The sequence below is a fragment of the Rutidosis leptorrhynchoides genome, chromosome 2, assembly GCF_046630445.1.
Source record: "Rutidosis leptorrhynchoides isolate AG116_Rl617_1_P2 chromosome 2, CSIRO_AGI_Rlap_v1, whole genome shotgun sequence".
In the NCBI taxonomy this organism is placed as follows: domain Eukaryota; kingdom Viridiplantae; phylum Streptophyta; class Magnoliopsida; order Asterales; family Asteraceae; genus Rutidosis; species Rutidosis leptorrhynchoides.
In genome coordinates this window covers 382,436,617-382,453,876 of record NC_092334.1, presented here as the reverse complement: position 1 = coordinate 382,453,876, position 17,260 = coordinate 382,436,617, and the positions used below count along the sequence as shown (strand labels likewise).

Genomic DNA, 17,260 nt, shown 5'->3' with positions numbered 1-17,260 from the left:
CTTGTTTTTACAAGCACTAAATTTGATACGTCCGTGTTCATCTATGTCGTCGCAGTCATGGGTCTATCTCTCTCCTACTTTATGTGGATGACATCATCCACACGCATCCTCCCCAACTCTTGTTCAGTAACTTTTACAGTTTAACTTTCATTTTTATAATATATACTGTGTAGCTTATTCTTCCAGTAAGTTTATTACTTATGATGAGAGTTGTTAAGGGGCACAAAAAGAACACAAAAGTGTCACAGAAAGTTGATTTTGGGAAGCAAATGTAAGAAACATAGGAAATAGGGAAGTTTAAAGTATCATCGTATCATATTCATATTAATATTAATATTAAAAAAAAAAAAAAAGGAAACGCTAACAGCCATCTTATTGTTTTTTCTTAATAATTTATACGTAGTCACAATTACCAACCGTAACTTGGTTGATAAAGACTCAATTGTAAAAGAAGTAATGAATTATAAGGACAAGTATATAACCCAAAAGAAGAAAGAAAAAAAAAACTCCAAAACAAACCTCTATTTTCATATTCCACTATGATGATTACAAACGATTTGATTAAGCATATTATGAGGAACATCTACGACGGAGTACCAAATATGCAACTCTGCAACAGATAAAGGGACAGCACAAAATGGAAGCTGTGAAATCGCATTTAAGAAATACACCGTATTGAACAATTTAATAGCTGATGTACCATTTACAGAATATACAAGATCATCTATTATTTTACTTTAATACTTAAATAAAAATCATCTAACCATCTGAATCCTTTGGAAACATATGGATGACGTTTTGAGATGTTACCTTACAATAAAGTCTGCTGCAGCTTGTGCTACTTGTAATCTCCCCAAGATAGGATTTGAATCTAATATTAACAGCAGCAGATTCGTGCAACTACCCCACATTCAAAAGGATGAAAATCTTATCTTCTGAACTGACCTGAAACAAAAAGAGTTTATATTAATCAGTTGACAGATAAATAGCAGCTTTGTAATGGTTTGAGGTAAGATGGACTTTGTAAACAAACTAGCCAAGTTTGATTCCCACTAGTTAGTAACTAAGTAACTATAGTAGTGGCACAAGAATTAGCAAAAAGGTAAAAAAAAAAAAAAAAAATGGCTTTAATAATAGCTAAACCGAATCAAGATACACTCATGTACATATGGGAGACCCTACACTTTTAACATAAAAGGCTTATCATGCCATAATATAATAACAGCCAAAAACCATGTAGGTAATGTGAAGACACACTTGATAATCCAACTCACTAGCTAAATAAACTATACGCGCTGAAAATAATAATAACCACAGAAAAAAACTAGACAACCTGAGAAACCACACAATTAGAAGAATATAAGTTTTGAACAAAAGAAATCGAACAGGATAAACAGAGAAACATACCCAAGTGAGTTTTCCATTCATGTTGTTAGCAAGCAATCCATTTTCTTTCTTTTTGTTGCTACAGGACCTTAATCTTGATCTGATTCTTTGATATAAATATGCCTTTCGTTGAATGAATCATAACAAACTCACCAATAATCCCCGCAAGAACAACTTCCATCCAGAAAATGGTGAAACCGGCTCGAGTCCCTAACAATAATATTCCTCCCAACAATCTTGGAAATAACCTTAATTGCAGCATGACAGTCCACGCAAGCTCGCAAATTCTTCATGATTACAATCGGTGATCCTTTTGGCGTACAAATGAGTGCAAAAGCGATAGCCAACCGCTCGCTATGATATTTAACTGATTCTATTTTAATATCTTCACTTACATTTTGAAGGATCACACTTACATCTGGCTTGTACCCTTCGTCTTCCATTTTCCTCCATAAATCATCAATCTTTTTCCTAATATCCTCAATTTGAGGATGTGTTCTATCATTAGCAGTAAATACATGAACATTGTGGTTCACTTCAACCCAACTGTACGCAGTAACTTTTTTTACTCCTCGATCTTTCATCGCCTTTTTCACCTTACTAACATCTTCCCATTGTCCCGCTTCTGCATATATATTCGACATGTTAACATACGGACCAGCATCCCTAACAATATCCATTTTTAAAAGTGCATCTGCAGCCCTTTTAGCAAAATCTTGATTCTTGTGGACCCTACACGATCTCATAACCGAAGACCACATAATTTCATCTGGTTCAAAAGGCATTTCATGCATTAATTTCTCTGCTTCATTAAACTGTCCACATCTGCACAACAAATCAATCATGGATGCATAATGTTCTCTTTTGACAACAATTCTAAACCTCTGAGTCATCGATTTGAAATATGCAAGCCCTGATTCAACAAGCCCTCGATGGCTACACGCGGTTAGCACGTTTAAAAAGCTTACTGAATCGGGCTCGAGGCCCGATTCAATCAACTCGTTAAACGTCCTTAACGTGGCTTCACCGTCACCTACTTGGGCATAAGCCGAGATCATTGCGTTCCACGAGACTATATTTCTACAAGGCATTTCGTTAAAAACTTGAACTGCTTCGTTTACGTACCCACATTTGGCATACATGTCCAGTAACGAGCTACCGCAAAAGACATTTGACATACAACCTAACGTAATCATAACAGAATGTAACTGTTTCCCTAAAGATAAGGAAGTTAGGTTTGCAGAAGCTCTTAAAGTGCTTGCAAACGTTGCTTGGTCTCCAAATACAAATGCTTTGAGCATTTGCTTAAAAAGCTGAAGTGCTTCATCAAAAAAACCTTTTTGAACATACGTAGAGATTATCGACGTCCACGGAACCGCGCTTTCATGGGGGAGCGTCCCAAAGATCACGTTAGCTTCCTCAAATCCGTCACATTTTGCGTACATATCTAGTAACGTATTACCCACTAAAACATCCATAACGGCCCCTGTCACTAAGGCTTGAGTGTGAATTTGCCTACCCATTTTTAGACTACCTAAAGTTGAAGCTACACTTAACATCGTTGCAAAGGGGAATTCTTTCCTGTTGAAGCTAGTCGATTGTAGTTCATGGAAGAGATTTAAAGATTCCTTCAATCTTCCAGCCCAAACGAATCCAGTAATGATCACGTTATACGATACGCAATCCAGCAAGGACATCTCATCAAAGAGTCTTTTCGCATCGTCTATCGAATCGTGCTTTGAATAGAAGTCAAGAAAAGCATTGGACACAAACACATTCCAAATAAAGTTGGATTTGATAACAAGTCCATGAATTTGCTGCCCAAGATGAACATCATTTAGCCCCATACATGCACATATGACGGCTGCAAAAGTGAACTCAGATGGCATTATACCCAGCCTTTTCATTTCGATAAAGAGGTTTATTGCTTTATTGTTCGACCCTACATTTGAGTATCCTGTTATCATTGCATTGAACGTCACAGAATCTCTAGTCATCATCTCCTTAAAAAGCCAATTAGCCAATTCAATATTGCCAGTTTTGCAGTAAGCATCAACTAAACTATTGCAAACCATAAGTGTCAAATTAAACCCATGTTTAACGATATGTGCATGCACTTGAGTTACTGTTTTCGTCACCAGGGTCTCATCGCAACCAGACAATAGCGTTGCAAACGTCACAAAATCAGGAACCGTTCCCCGCCTACACATTTCAGCATAAAGCTTAAAAGCACACACGGGTCGATTCTGTTGTGAATACCCACCGATCAATATCGTCCAAGAAACCACAGTCTTAACAGGCATTGCATCAAACAAGTCTCTTGCACGAGCAAGATTGCCTGATTTAACACACCCAGAAATCAACATATTATAAGAGTAACTGTTTGTAAGAGGCATTTGATCGAACAGTTGGTGTGCTTTGGATAGTTGACTGTTGGCAACAAAATGATTGAGCTGAAAATTGGAGCGTGATGCATTTGGGTGAAATCCTGTTTTGATTATTGAAGCGTCTACTGAATATGGGACGATTGTAGTGGTGCAGTAATACCAAATTGGTGAACATCGCCTTATTATGAATGTGGTGTTTTTTGAACCTGTATTGGTGAGTCTCATAGGAAAGATGATGACACGCAATAGTGTTAGTTTATAAATATGTTCCAGTCTGCCATGGAACAAGCTGATTCTGTAGAACTTGTAAACCTAATGTAAGTCGGTATACTTTGGCACTCGTTTTATGACATGGGATGGTCAAAAATTCTAAATTTATCAGTCAAAAAAGTAAGATGAATTTTTTTTTAAACAGGACACTTTTAATTAAACCCTATTTTTTTTTCAGCCGCCACTCTCCTCGGAGCTCTATCTTTTTCTCCGTTCATCCACATCCAACGTTTTGTAGCTTTCATACCCTTGTCTTCGGCCACCGACATCTCGCCGATGATTCGGCTTTTTTCTTCCTTTGTTTATTTTTTCCGGCGAAGCTATGGTTTCCGGCCAAACTACGCTTATTGTTTCCATTCTCGCGACTTTTGTTGTAGAGTGGTTGAATTTCATGGCGGTTGTCGTTTTGTCCTTTTTTCCGATCTACTACATTCTTATTGTTTTCATTCTAGAGTGGTTGACGCTCTTTCTTTATTCTAATGGCTTTCGTTTCCCCTATATCTTGCTGGAGAGGTCACGGGGCCGGTTATTGTCAACGTCGCTTGAATTTATTTTCGGGATACTTTGGTGTTTCCGAAAAATAATCATTGTATAACCTCGTGGCTTCATCTTTATGATCCCTTGGAATATAAATACGGGCTCGAGGGACTCTTGAACTACTATCCTCTCCCTCAACTTCTTCTTCCGTTAAATTATTGACAAAATGAACTATTTTTTCATTGTTGGAATCAGAATCAATAATAAACTCGAGCATTTTAAATGATTTATCCATTTTGAAAAATAAAGTATATAAGTAAATAATTTGAAAGGAAAATAAGAAGTAAGATGATGAGTTATGTGTGTTAAAAATGAGTAAATATGAGGTATATATATAGGAAAATAAAATTTGATTAATTTGATTAATTTTTTTTATTTCCAACGGCTATAATATTTGGAACCATTCATTCGCCGCCATGCGTCAACGAACACCCGTTGAAACACCCGTTGAATGGCAACCGACACCCCTTTTTTCCCAATCCTACGCCCCGATACGGCTAAAGAGGGCATTGCTTGCTCGATGACTCGGATCCAACGCCCGTTGGATGTACCCGATACAAGTCGTCTTAGGGGTTAAGAAAGTCAGTTTGTGTAGCCTACAAATAGGCGTTGTAATCAAGATGAAATGACCCGTCCTAATCCATCTGGACGAAGTCTTCAACAGTTGATCCCATTGCGAGGTTCTGACCTCTATATGCCATGAACGACTCCATGTAATATGAGCAAATGCACAGCGGAAGATTGCTTTCATACCTGAGAATAAACATGCTTTAAAGTGTCAACCAAAAGGGTTGGTGAGTTCATAGGTTTATCTTAAAACAATAAAATTCATCATTTTGATAGACCACAAGATTTAAATGTTGCATGGTACAAATGGGCCCGAATCCTATACCCACATGTAATGTACATGCTATATCTTTTAAATACCGTACATCTTTCTCGTGTACGAAACCATTTTCATAAATCATAGTAACCGTACACATATCTTGTGCACAAAAATAACATACACATAACCTGTGTATAAAATCATTCTCTCGATATATAACATTCACATCAACTGGTGGCAATTATCATGTCCACATAATTCAATGGTGGCAACTATCATGTCCACATAATTCAATAATAATCCGCAGAACTTCTGTCTGCATAATAATTCATTCGAGGAATGTTTTGCTTGTGTCTATCTCGTCAAACATTTATAAAAGCATTTCATGTATTCGCAGTTCAAAATATATTTCAAAGGCATTTAATAAAGCAGTTGTAAAAACAGCGCATGTATTCTCAGTCCCAAAAATGTAAAGAGTAAAAGGGAATCAAATGAAACTCACGATACGATATCTTGTATTAAAAATATGCATACGATGGAACTGAATAATGCATGGTTGGCCTCGGATTCACGAACCTATATCAAGTATATATATTAACACATAATGAACATATAATGGCATTCATACTAGGTTACATATATTAATTATTTAATATATTACTTATTTAAAGTATTAATGTATTTATTATTTCCAATGATATATATATATATATATATATATATATACATATATATATATATATATATATATATATATAGCGCAAAAGATTTCGTAGATTACGGAAGAATTTACGGGATATGTCAGGCAAAGTTTAGAGTAACAGATATGCTAAGATATGAATTTTGTCTATACACTGTTCATACAATCAATGCAGTAAGACGTGTCTAGACTAAGAATGATAAGCAGGTCGAAGTCCAGACTCACTAATGCATCATAACGAATATCAGTTAGGCACACTAATGCAGACCTGGTTCCCTAAGACCACCGCTCTGATTAGTTATTTTTATATTAAAATAGTAACTTAAATATACTTATGATATATGTATTAAATATATATTTCTATATAAATGTCCTTTTTGTTTGTAAAGATAATAATTATAATAATACTAAGATAATTTGTAGTAATAATAATAATAATAATAATAAAATAATAATGATAATAATAATAATAATGTTAAAAATAATAACAAAAGTAATGTTAATACTAATAATAATACTAATGATACTAATATTTATTTTAATAACTATAATGATAATAATACAACTAATAATAATACTAATACTTATGAAAATAAAAAAATAATACTAATAATAAAATTGAAAATAAAAATAAAACTACCTTAAAGTAATAATCCTCCAAAAAGAATATGACACTACCCAGGCTCGAACCCGCAACCTCCTGAATATACGTAACACTCTGAACCGTTGGGCTGTTGCCCAGTTTCTGATTTAATTGGGTATATAAATTCTTTTAACTCTTAATTTTCTGTTTTCTTTTTCATCTCCTAGTTCACAAGTCCATGTCCATTCTCGGCCCAATTTATAACAAGAGTTAGCCTGCGGCCCAGTTACAATTCTGTTACACGATCCAAAATTTTAACCAAGCCTACATCCAGCAGTCCGCTTTCCATGACCTAAACTAATACGCGTAATTTTTCTTCTATTTAAAATAGATAATGGAGAGGTCCTCTTTAATGATTCAATTGGGGTACTTACTTTAACAATTTTGTCGGCCAACAAAGGAATAGATAAATAAATATGGCCACATCCCAATCGATTTATCATTATTCTTATCCCCTCCTTCTCATTACGTTTAATTGTTTAGAGAAAAATAAATAAAATAAAACATACTACGTATTTATCAATAGTAAGGAGCTTACTCGTAGCAGGAAGAGAGAAAACGGAAGGGGTTTTTAAGAAGTTTGGGTTGTGTGTGTTTGAAACCGAAACAGAAACATGGTTGTAATCGTGGAACAGGAAGCAGTAATAGAAGAGAAAGAATTCGATGGTTTAAACGTAAAAGAGAATAATCACAGCCCTTTTATGTTCGTTGTTTTGGGTTCACGAAAATGATATTCATGAAAAGAGGAGGAGAGAGAGAAGAGAGATAGAGGTTCAAGGTGGCGAGCTATGGTGAAGATCGTGAAAAGGTGATCATGGTGATTGTTAGAGTGGTGTATTGTGATGTGTACAAATAAAAATGGTAGTAATTCAAGTGAGTTGGGTTAGTGTTTATCGTGCAAGAAAAATGAAAACCCTGGCAGCAACATTAAATGATTCGAACGGTAGTATGGTTACGTGGTCGGGTTTTAATAGTGGTGAAAGGTGATGGTATTAGAGGGTGGTTTTGTTGGTCGAACAGAAGCAACAACACATGTATATAAACAATGGAATGGAGGTTGTCGGGAACTAGAGGTGATCGCATATGGTGGTATCCGAAATGGAAATAGAATGGATAGTGGTTTATGTGAGTTTCGATGGTTATGAACTTCAATAGAAAAGTGGTAGCAAACTGTCGAATGGTTCTTGTTAAGTGCGGGTTCACGATGGAAGGGAAACACAAAAAGAGAGGGTGGGTTTAATGATGAGTGTTACAGGAACAATGTGATAATAGCACCCATCTTAATGGTTTGGTGTTGGTGTTTGTTTCTCGGATACCAATTTGTAATCACCCGATAAGTTGCAGAAGATTTGGTGTTATTTTTTTGTTTGTCAAGAACAAGAGAAAGAGAAAGAAGAATGTTTCTGTAACCTTTCTACTTCACTCAAGTAATACTAATTAGATGTAATGTAATGTAATTTAATAAGATTGTGAATGATTCGTTTGGTTTATAGTGATATCTAATCTTACAGAAAAATCAATCAGGAATGTAGCAGATGATATCACAGGTAACAGAATGGTACAGAGTTGGTATAACTTTTCAATAATTAACAGAACAAAACAAAGTCTTAATAGTTGAAAGTTAAATGAATTTGGATTTGTAAACCTGTTCTTGTACGATTCCTTTTGATTTTTTTTTATCTTAATATTACATAATAATAATAACAATAATAATAATAATAATAATAATAATAATAATAATAAGTAACAATAATAACCATGAAAATGATTATAATATTATTTATGATAATAATGTTAATACTAATTATAATAATGCTAATTTTATTAATGTTAATAATATTGGTGATAATAATACTACAACCATTTTTATATAACAAATTTTTGCATCTATAGATTTATATATTAATAACATTAATATTAATATTAATATTGAATGTAATAATAATATTATTATTATATTATCTATTTATATAATTGACTCTACTATGTTGTTAATTATGTGCTACTTACATTATATAATATCGTAATTGAAATTTAATAATTATATATCTTAATATACATACAATCAACAATTATATATAGAAATCATATATATATTTATATATATTTCAAGTACTATATATACAATCATGTTTTAGATATTACGTAGGTAACTATATTACTTATATATATTGAAACAAACTAATTCAAAGTATACATTTAATACTTTGTTAACGTTGACAGATTATATTCAATATTCTTTACCTCCAGTATGCTCTAAACAGTTTTTTTAAATAACAAGTTTTAAGTTATCTTTCATAATAACTAAACCATATAATAGTTCATTAATATATTTAATTTATTATATATAATTATTTACATATATAATTATATATGTATATATGCATTTCTGTTTACAATTAAAGGTTCGTGAATTGTCGGAAATAGTCAAAGGGTAATTGCATCTGTTCAAAATTTAGAGACTCAACATTATAGACTTTGCTTATCATGTCAGAATCATTTAAAGATTAAGTTTAAATTTGGTCAGAAATTTCCGGGTCGTCACAGTACCTACCCGTTAAAGAAATTTCGTTCTGAAATTTGAGTGGGATGGTCATGGCTAACAATAAAAAATGTTTTCATGACAGAGATGAGTTGATAAATTAGAGTTTTATCATCAACGAGTAATATGGATAAAACAATTTGTTTATGCGAGGCGTATGTGTGAAGTTATCACCAAAGAGTGAAATGAGTAAATAAAGTTTCGTCTTAACTTTTGACGTTGTCTTGGTTGAATTCCGGAATTCAAGGGATATAAATAAAATCTTCGAAATCTAAAAGATTTGATTCTTCGATGAATAAGGAAATTAAGATCTATGATAATGCTAAAAACGAACATATATTTCATAGCATTATCCCTCAAGAAAGACAAGCTTTTAGTTGCAATTGTTCTATTTACAAGTGATATTCGTTTAAATAATAAAAGGTGAAGACAAAAGACAGATTCGACGAATTAAAGACGCAAACGAACAAAAAGCTCAAAAGTACAAAGTACAATCAAAGAGGTTCCAATTATTGATGATAAACGTCTCAAAATTACAAGAGTACAAGACGCGAAACGCAAAGTACAAGATATTAAATTATACGCAAGGACGTTCAAAAATCCGGAACCGGGACCAGAGTCAACTCTCAACGCTCGACGCAACGGACTAAAAATTACAAGTCAACTATGCACATAAATATAATATAATATATAAATAATTCTTAAAATTATTTATATATTATATATATTTAATTAAAACCGTCGACAGAAGAAAACAACAACATGTGAGCCTCCCCAGCTGGCCATGCGATCGCATGGCCTTGAAGAGCAAAGCTCATGCGATCGCATGAGCCCCTTTTTCAGCTCACAGGCCTATAAATTTCGAGCTTTGGTGCATCATTTAAAACATCTTTTTCTCCTCATTCATCAAGTATATGTATATATATTTTAATTTTAATTTTAATTTTAATTTTAATTTCTAATAATAAGGGTATGTTAGCGAATGTTGTAAGGGTGTAAGTCGAAATTCTGTCCGTGTAACGCTACGCTATTTTTAATCATTGTAAGTTATGTTCAACCTTTTTACATTAATGTCTCGTAGCTAAGTTATTATTATGCTTATTTAATATCGAAGTAATCATGATGTTGGGCTAAAAATATTAAAATTGGGTAATTGGGCTTTGTACCATAATTGGGGTTTGGACAAAAGAACGACACTTGTGGAAATTAGACTATGGGCTATTAATGGGCTTTATATTTGTTTAACTAAATGATAGTTTGTTAATTTTAATATAAAGATTTACAATTGGACGTACCTATAAATAACCATATACACTCAATCGGACACAATGGGCGGGATATTTATAAGTACTAATAATCGTTCATTTAACCGGACACAGGGATGGATTAATAGTTAATAGACTTATTAAAACAGGGGTGAATTATGTACAAGGACACTTGGCATAATTGTTAACAAAGTATTAAAACCTTGGGTTACACACAGTTGATATCCTGGTGTAATTATTAAACAAAGTATTAAAACCTTGTTACAGTTTAAGTCCCCAATTAGTTGGAATATTTGACTTCGGATATAAGGATAATTTGACGAGGATACTCGCACTTTATATTTATGACTGATGGACTGTTATGGACAAAAACCAGACGGACATATTAAATAATCCAGGACAAAGAACAATTAACCCATGGGAATAAACTAAAATCAACACGTCAAACATCATGATTACGGAAGTTTAAATAAGCATAATTCCTTTATTTTCATATTTAATTGCACTTCTAATTATTGCACTTTTATTTATTGTTATTGTATTTAATTGCACTTTTATTTATTGTCATTGTATTTAATTGCACTTTTAATTTTCGTACTCTTTAATTATCGTAATTTTATTTTATCGCACTTTTATTTATCGCAATTTCATTATCGTTATTTACTTTAAGCTTTAAATTAAGTCTTTTATTTATTTAATATTTTACATTAGGTTTTAACTGCGACTAAGTTTTAAAAATTGACAAACCGGTCATTAAACGGTAAAAACCCCCTTTTTATAATAATAATATTACTTATATATATATTTGTATTTTTATAAATTAAAACTAATATAGCGTTAAGCTTTGTTTAAAAGATTTCCCTGTGGAACGAACCGGACTTACTAAAATCTACACTACTGTACAATTAGGTACACTGCATATAAGTGTTGTAGCAAGGTTTAGGTATATCCATTCTATAAATAAATAAATATCTTGTGTAAAAATTGTATCGTATTTAATAGTTTTTCCTAGTAAAATATACACTATTTCATATACGCCTCTACCCACATCAAGTATTTTTGGCGCCGCTGCCGGGGAATAGCTAAAACGCCGGAAGCGCAACGCTATTAAAAAAAAGATTTTTATTAATTTTTAGTTTACTTTTGTAAAAAAAACGCTTTTGTAAAAATACTTTTTAAAATATAATATATTCGAAAATATAAAAATAAAAAATATATATATATTTTTAATAGTTTGTTAAAAATATATATATATAAGTGTTATAAAGTTTCTTTATTTTTATTTTTGTAAAAATATAAATTTTATTTAAATATTTTGTAATTATATAAATCAGAAATTAAAACAGAAAAAAAAATATAAAAACACTCGGCCCGTACTGTAGCAGCCCACTCACTGGCCCGAAACCCTAGCCCATGCGATCGCATGGCTGGGTAACTTAGGACTCATGCGATCGCATGAGCGCTGCTGACACGCCACATTTGACTGAACTCTGCAATCATTACGGAGTAATTATTATTATTATTATTATTATTATTTAATTTAAACCCTAATTAAGGTATTATTATTATATAATTTAGTTTTTATTATTATTTTATATATTTAGTTTAATTAGTTTAAATAATTTATAAAATTAATAGTTTTATTAAATAAATAATATAAAAATAATATTTTTATAAAAATTGTAATTTTTACAACTTTTAGTTTATTTTTATATTTTGTTCATTTTTATTTATTTTAGCGTAATTTTTTTGTATTTTTCGTTCGTATTTAGTTTTAAGACATAGTTTTTGCCATAGTTATTTTTATTTCTAGATTTTTAGGCTTTGCCGTAAAATCCCTTAAGTGTTTTTTCTTTAGACTAAGATTTAGGTGCTTTAGAATTTTGCGACGCTGTTTTTATATTTTAGTACCTTTTTAAGTTATTGTCGTTTTGAGATATAGAATTCCTTTTAAGCTTTAATATTTTAAGACGCAACTTTTAATTTTTAGTTTTTAGTGCCTTTTTAAGTTTCGACGCGCTACTTTCTTATTTTTATTTTTCGACGCCTATTATTTTTCAATCTTTTATTTTTTTGACGTTTTTCGACGCGCTCTTTTTCTCTCTTATTTCTCGCCATTCTAGTTTTAGGACATAGAATTTTCTATCTTCTTCTCTAAAATTTCTTTAAATTACGAAAAATTGTTTTAAGTGGTTAAATTGATAGACATCAAAATTTTATGGTTCGTAGTAATAGTTGGATTTGTACGTGGACCGGGTTATTGGAGCCAAACAGTACTCAATTATATTGAGACCAAACGAATCTTGCCCCTCTGCTGCATCTTTTGGCTATTCGAAACGTGGGCAAAATCAGAAAAGTCTATTAATTGGATAACTTGTATAATTTTTCTTTCTTTTTAAAAACTAATAGGATATTCAGTGAATGCACCGAGCAAAACGTTCACCACCTTTTGTACGTTCACCACCTGTAACTCGATCAAGACATCTAGCAAATATTGTCGCCGTTGATTTTTCTTTAGAATCGTCATCCAGTCGACCAAGTACTCCAGTTCAAATTTCCGATAATCCATTTTTTGAACCCGACCTCATAATTGAGAATCCGGAGAATATTCAGGGACAATTCGTAAATCCTGAACCACTAATCTTTCCTCCGGAACCACCAATCATTCAAACAGAGATTGTTGAGGAACCAACCATTAAATCAGAATCCTCTAGTGATTCAGATTCAACAAATTCAATCATGGAGAATCTGGAACCTCTAAGTATGGAAGATCGAATGAGAGCTAAACGCACTGGTCAAGGTCACGCAATTACTCAACCAGACATTAATGCGCCAGATTATGAAATCAAAGGACAAATTCTACACATGGTAACTAATCAATGCCAATTTAGTGGTGCGCCGAAGGAAGATCCAAATGAACATCTTCGTACCTTTAATAGGATCTGTACACTATTTAAAATCCGAGAAGTGGAGGATGAACAGATATATCTCATGTTATTTCCCTGGACTTTAAAGGGAGAAGCCAAAGATTGGTTGGAATCGTTACCTGAAGGGGCGATTGATACATGGGACGTTTTAGTTGAAAATTTTCTTAAACAATTCTTTCCGGCATCTAAAGCCGTGAGACTTCAAGGAAAAATTGTTACGTTCACACAGAAACCAAATGAAACTCTATATGAGGCGTGGACAAGATTGGGAAAGTTATTGAGAGGATGTCCGCAACATGGTTTAGACACCTGTCAAATAGTACAAATATTCTACCAAGGATGCGACATCACTACAAGGAAAGACATAGACATAGCAGCTGGTGGTTCTATTATGAAGAAAACAGAAACTGATGCTTATAAAATTATTGATAACACTGCTTCCCACTCACATGAGTGGCACCAAGAAAAAGATATCGTTAGATCATCTAAAGCAGCTAGAGCCGATTCTAGCCATGACTTAGATTCCATTTCTGCAAAGATAGATGCTGTCGAGAGACGAATGGAAAAGATGACTAAGGATATTCACTCAATACGAATTAGTTGTGAGCAGTGTGGAGGACCACATTTGACAAAAGATTATCTCAGTATTGAACTAACAATGGAACAAAGAGAGAATGTTTCATACATAAACCAAAGGCCTGTAAATAATTATCAGAATAATTATCAACCGCCAAGACCAATCTACAATCAAAATCAGAATTATAACCGAAATATTCCATACAACAACCAACAAGGTCTTAGTAATCAACAAGTATCCAATAATACTTACAATCAGCAAAGACCTAATTTTCAAAACAAACCACCACAAATCGATGATAAAAAGCCAAATTTAGAAGATATGATGACGAAGCTAGTTGAATCTCAAACGCAGTTTTTCACATCTCATAAACAAACCAATGAACAAAATGCTCAAGCATTTAGAAATCAACAAGCTTCTATTCAAAATTTGGAACAAGAAGTAAGTAACCTAGCAAGGTTAATAGGTGAAAGAAAACCGAGAAGTCTACCTAGTGATACAAATGCTAACCCCCGAAATGAAACAGCTAAAGCCATTACCACAAGAAGTGGTCTGACACTTAAACAACCTGAAATACCTGTAATTTCTGATGAAGCTATTCCTACTCCACAAGAACCACAACCTGAACAAGATAAGGAAAAAGAACCGGTAGTTGAAAAGGTTAATGAAGATAACACAGTTAAGGCTAAACCTTATGTTAAACCATACCAACCACCACTTCCTTACCCGAGTAAAATGAGAAAAGAGAGACTTGAAGCCGAGCAATCCAAATTCTTGGATATGTTTAAACAAATAAATATCAATCTTCCTTTCATTGATATGATTTCAGGAATGCCTAGATATTATGAATTTCTGAAAGATCTAATCACAAATAGAAAGAAAATGGAAGAACTCTCTGCTGTTACTATGAATGCTAATTGTTCAGCAGTGCTGTTGAATAAGATACCAGAAAAATTATCAGATCCAGGAAGTTTCACAATTCCATGTTTTCTGGGTAGTCTTAGTTCAATAGAAGTATTGGCGGACTTAGTTGCTAGTATAAATCTAATGCCGTATTCACTATACGCTAAACTAGACTTTGGAGAATTGAAACCAATACGAATAAGCATACAACTAGCCGATAGATCAGTAAAATATCCTAGAGGGATAATGGAGAACATGATTGTTAAAGTTGGTACTTTAGTATTTCCAGTAGATTTTGTTATCCTGGACATGGAAGAAGATTCTCGAGTACCTCTCATATTAGGAAGACCATTCTTAAACACGGCTAAAGCAATAATAGACATGTTCGATAAGAAACTGACCCTAAGTATAGAGGAAGAGAGTGTTACTTTTTCAGTTGATAGAGCCATGCAACAACCGCAATCTGCAGATGATACATGCTATTATATTCAAACTATAGAATCACATGCAGAATTGTTAGAAGAATTTCCAGAATTACAAGGAATAGGAGAATGTTCTTTAGGAGAAGGTACTGGACCAATTGATGAAACTGAAATGTTAGCTACACTTATGGCTAATGGATATGAACCAACAACAGAAGAAATTCAAATGCTAAAAGAAGAAGACAGATATCGATATAAATCATCGATAGAAGAACCACCGACATTAGAGTTAAAGCCACTTCCAAACCATTTGGAATACGCTTATTTACATGGTGAATCTGAATTACCTGTAATAATATCGTCTTCTCTTATTGAAAATGAAAAATCTCAACTCATTTCTGTGTTAAAAGCTCATAAACCAGCTATTGCATGGAAGATTCATGATATTAAAGGCATAAGTCATTCGTATTGCACACATAAAATCCTTATGGAAGAAGGTCATAAAACGTATGTGCAACGCCAACGAAGACTAAATCCTAATATGTAAGATGTTGTTAAGAAAGAAATTATTAAACTGCTTAATGCAGGTTTAATTTATCCAATCTCTGATAGTCCATGGGTAAGCCCAGTTCAATGCGTGCCTAAGAAAGGTGGCATGACTGTCATTACAAATGAGAAAAATGAGCTTATTCCTACTAGGACTATAACAGGATGGCGTGTTTGTATTGATTATAGAAAATTAAATGACGCCACCAGAAAATATCACTTTTCCTTACCTTTTATTGATCAAATGTTGGAAAGATTAGCGTGAAATAGTTACTATTGTTTTCTTGATGGTTTTTCCGGATATTTTCAAATTCCAATAGCACCCGAGGATCAAGAGAAAACCACATTCACGTGCCCTTATGGTACTTTTGCTTACAAACGCATGCCATTTGGACTTTGCAACGCCCCTGCAACCTTTCAAAGGTGTATGATGGCGATTTTTCACGACATGGTAGAAGAATGCATGGAAGTTTTCATGGATGACTTTTCAGTCTTCGGTGATACATTTGAATCATGTCTAGTTAATCTTGAACGAATGCTTATTAAATGTGAACAATCAAATCTAGTACTTAATTGGGAGAAATGCCATTTCATGGTTAAAGAAGGCATCGTTCTTGGTCATAAAATCTCAAAGGAAGGAATTGAAGTGGATAGAGCTAAAGTAGATGTAATTGCTAAACTTCCACATCCCACCAATGTTAGAGGAGTTAGGAGTTTTCTAGGGCATGCCGGTTTTTACCGACGTTTCATAAAAGATTTTTCTAAAATTGCCACTCCTATGAATAAACTCCTAGAAAAAGATGCTTCGTTCATATTTTCAGATGAATGTATCAAATCTTTTAATATTCTTAAAGAAAAACTTACTAATGTGCTGATCATGATAACACCAAATTGGAATTTACCGTTTGAACTTATGTGCGATGCAAGTGATTTTGCAATGGGAGCCGTTTTAGGACAAAGGATTGAAAAACGATTTCAACCTATTTATTATGCTAGTAAGACGTTACAAGGAGCACAAACAAATTACACAACTACTAAAAAAGAACTCCTTGCTATTGTCTTTGCTTTTGACAAATTTCGATCATATCTCGTTCTAGCAAAAACGGTGGTCTATACCGACCATTCTGCTCTTAGATACCTATTTTCGAAACAAGATGCTAAACCACGATTAATCCGTTGGATCTTACTCTTACAAGAGTGTGATATTGAAATCCGAGATAAAAAGGGAGCAGAAAATCTCGCCGCTGATCATCTTTCTCGTCTTGAAAATCCCGAATTAGAAGTTCTAAATTAATCACCCATACAAGACAACTTTCCTGATGAATATCT

The 17,260-nt window shown here is 33.1% G+C and overlaps 1 protein-coding gene across 2 annotated transcripts; it reads right to left on the bottom strand.

Moving 5' to 3' along the window:
- Positions 1-584: 584 nt before the first annotated feature.
- Positions 585-4,093, bottom strand: LOC139892114 (putative pentatricopeptide repeat-containing protein At2g01510). Of its 2 annotated transcripts, XM_071875152.1 has the most exons (3): positions 1,408-4,093; positions 811-945; positions 585-610 (listed from the first exon to the last, which is right to left on the bottom strand). In XM_071875152.1, exon 1 carries the CDS (start codon positions 3,996-3,998, stop codon positions 1,536-1,538), a length of 2,463 nt encoding a protein of 820 aa, XP_071731253.1. In that variant the 5' UTR covers positions 3,999-4,093; the 3' UTR covers positions 585-610; positions 811-945; positions 1,408-1,535. The 2 variants fall into 2 exon arrangements, with proteins under 2 accessions (XP_071731253.1, XP_071731252.1); XM_071875151.1 differs by lacking the exon at positions 585-610 and having other exon boundaries at positions 677-945.
- Positions 4,094-17,260: the final 13,167 nt, after the last annotated feature.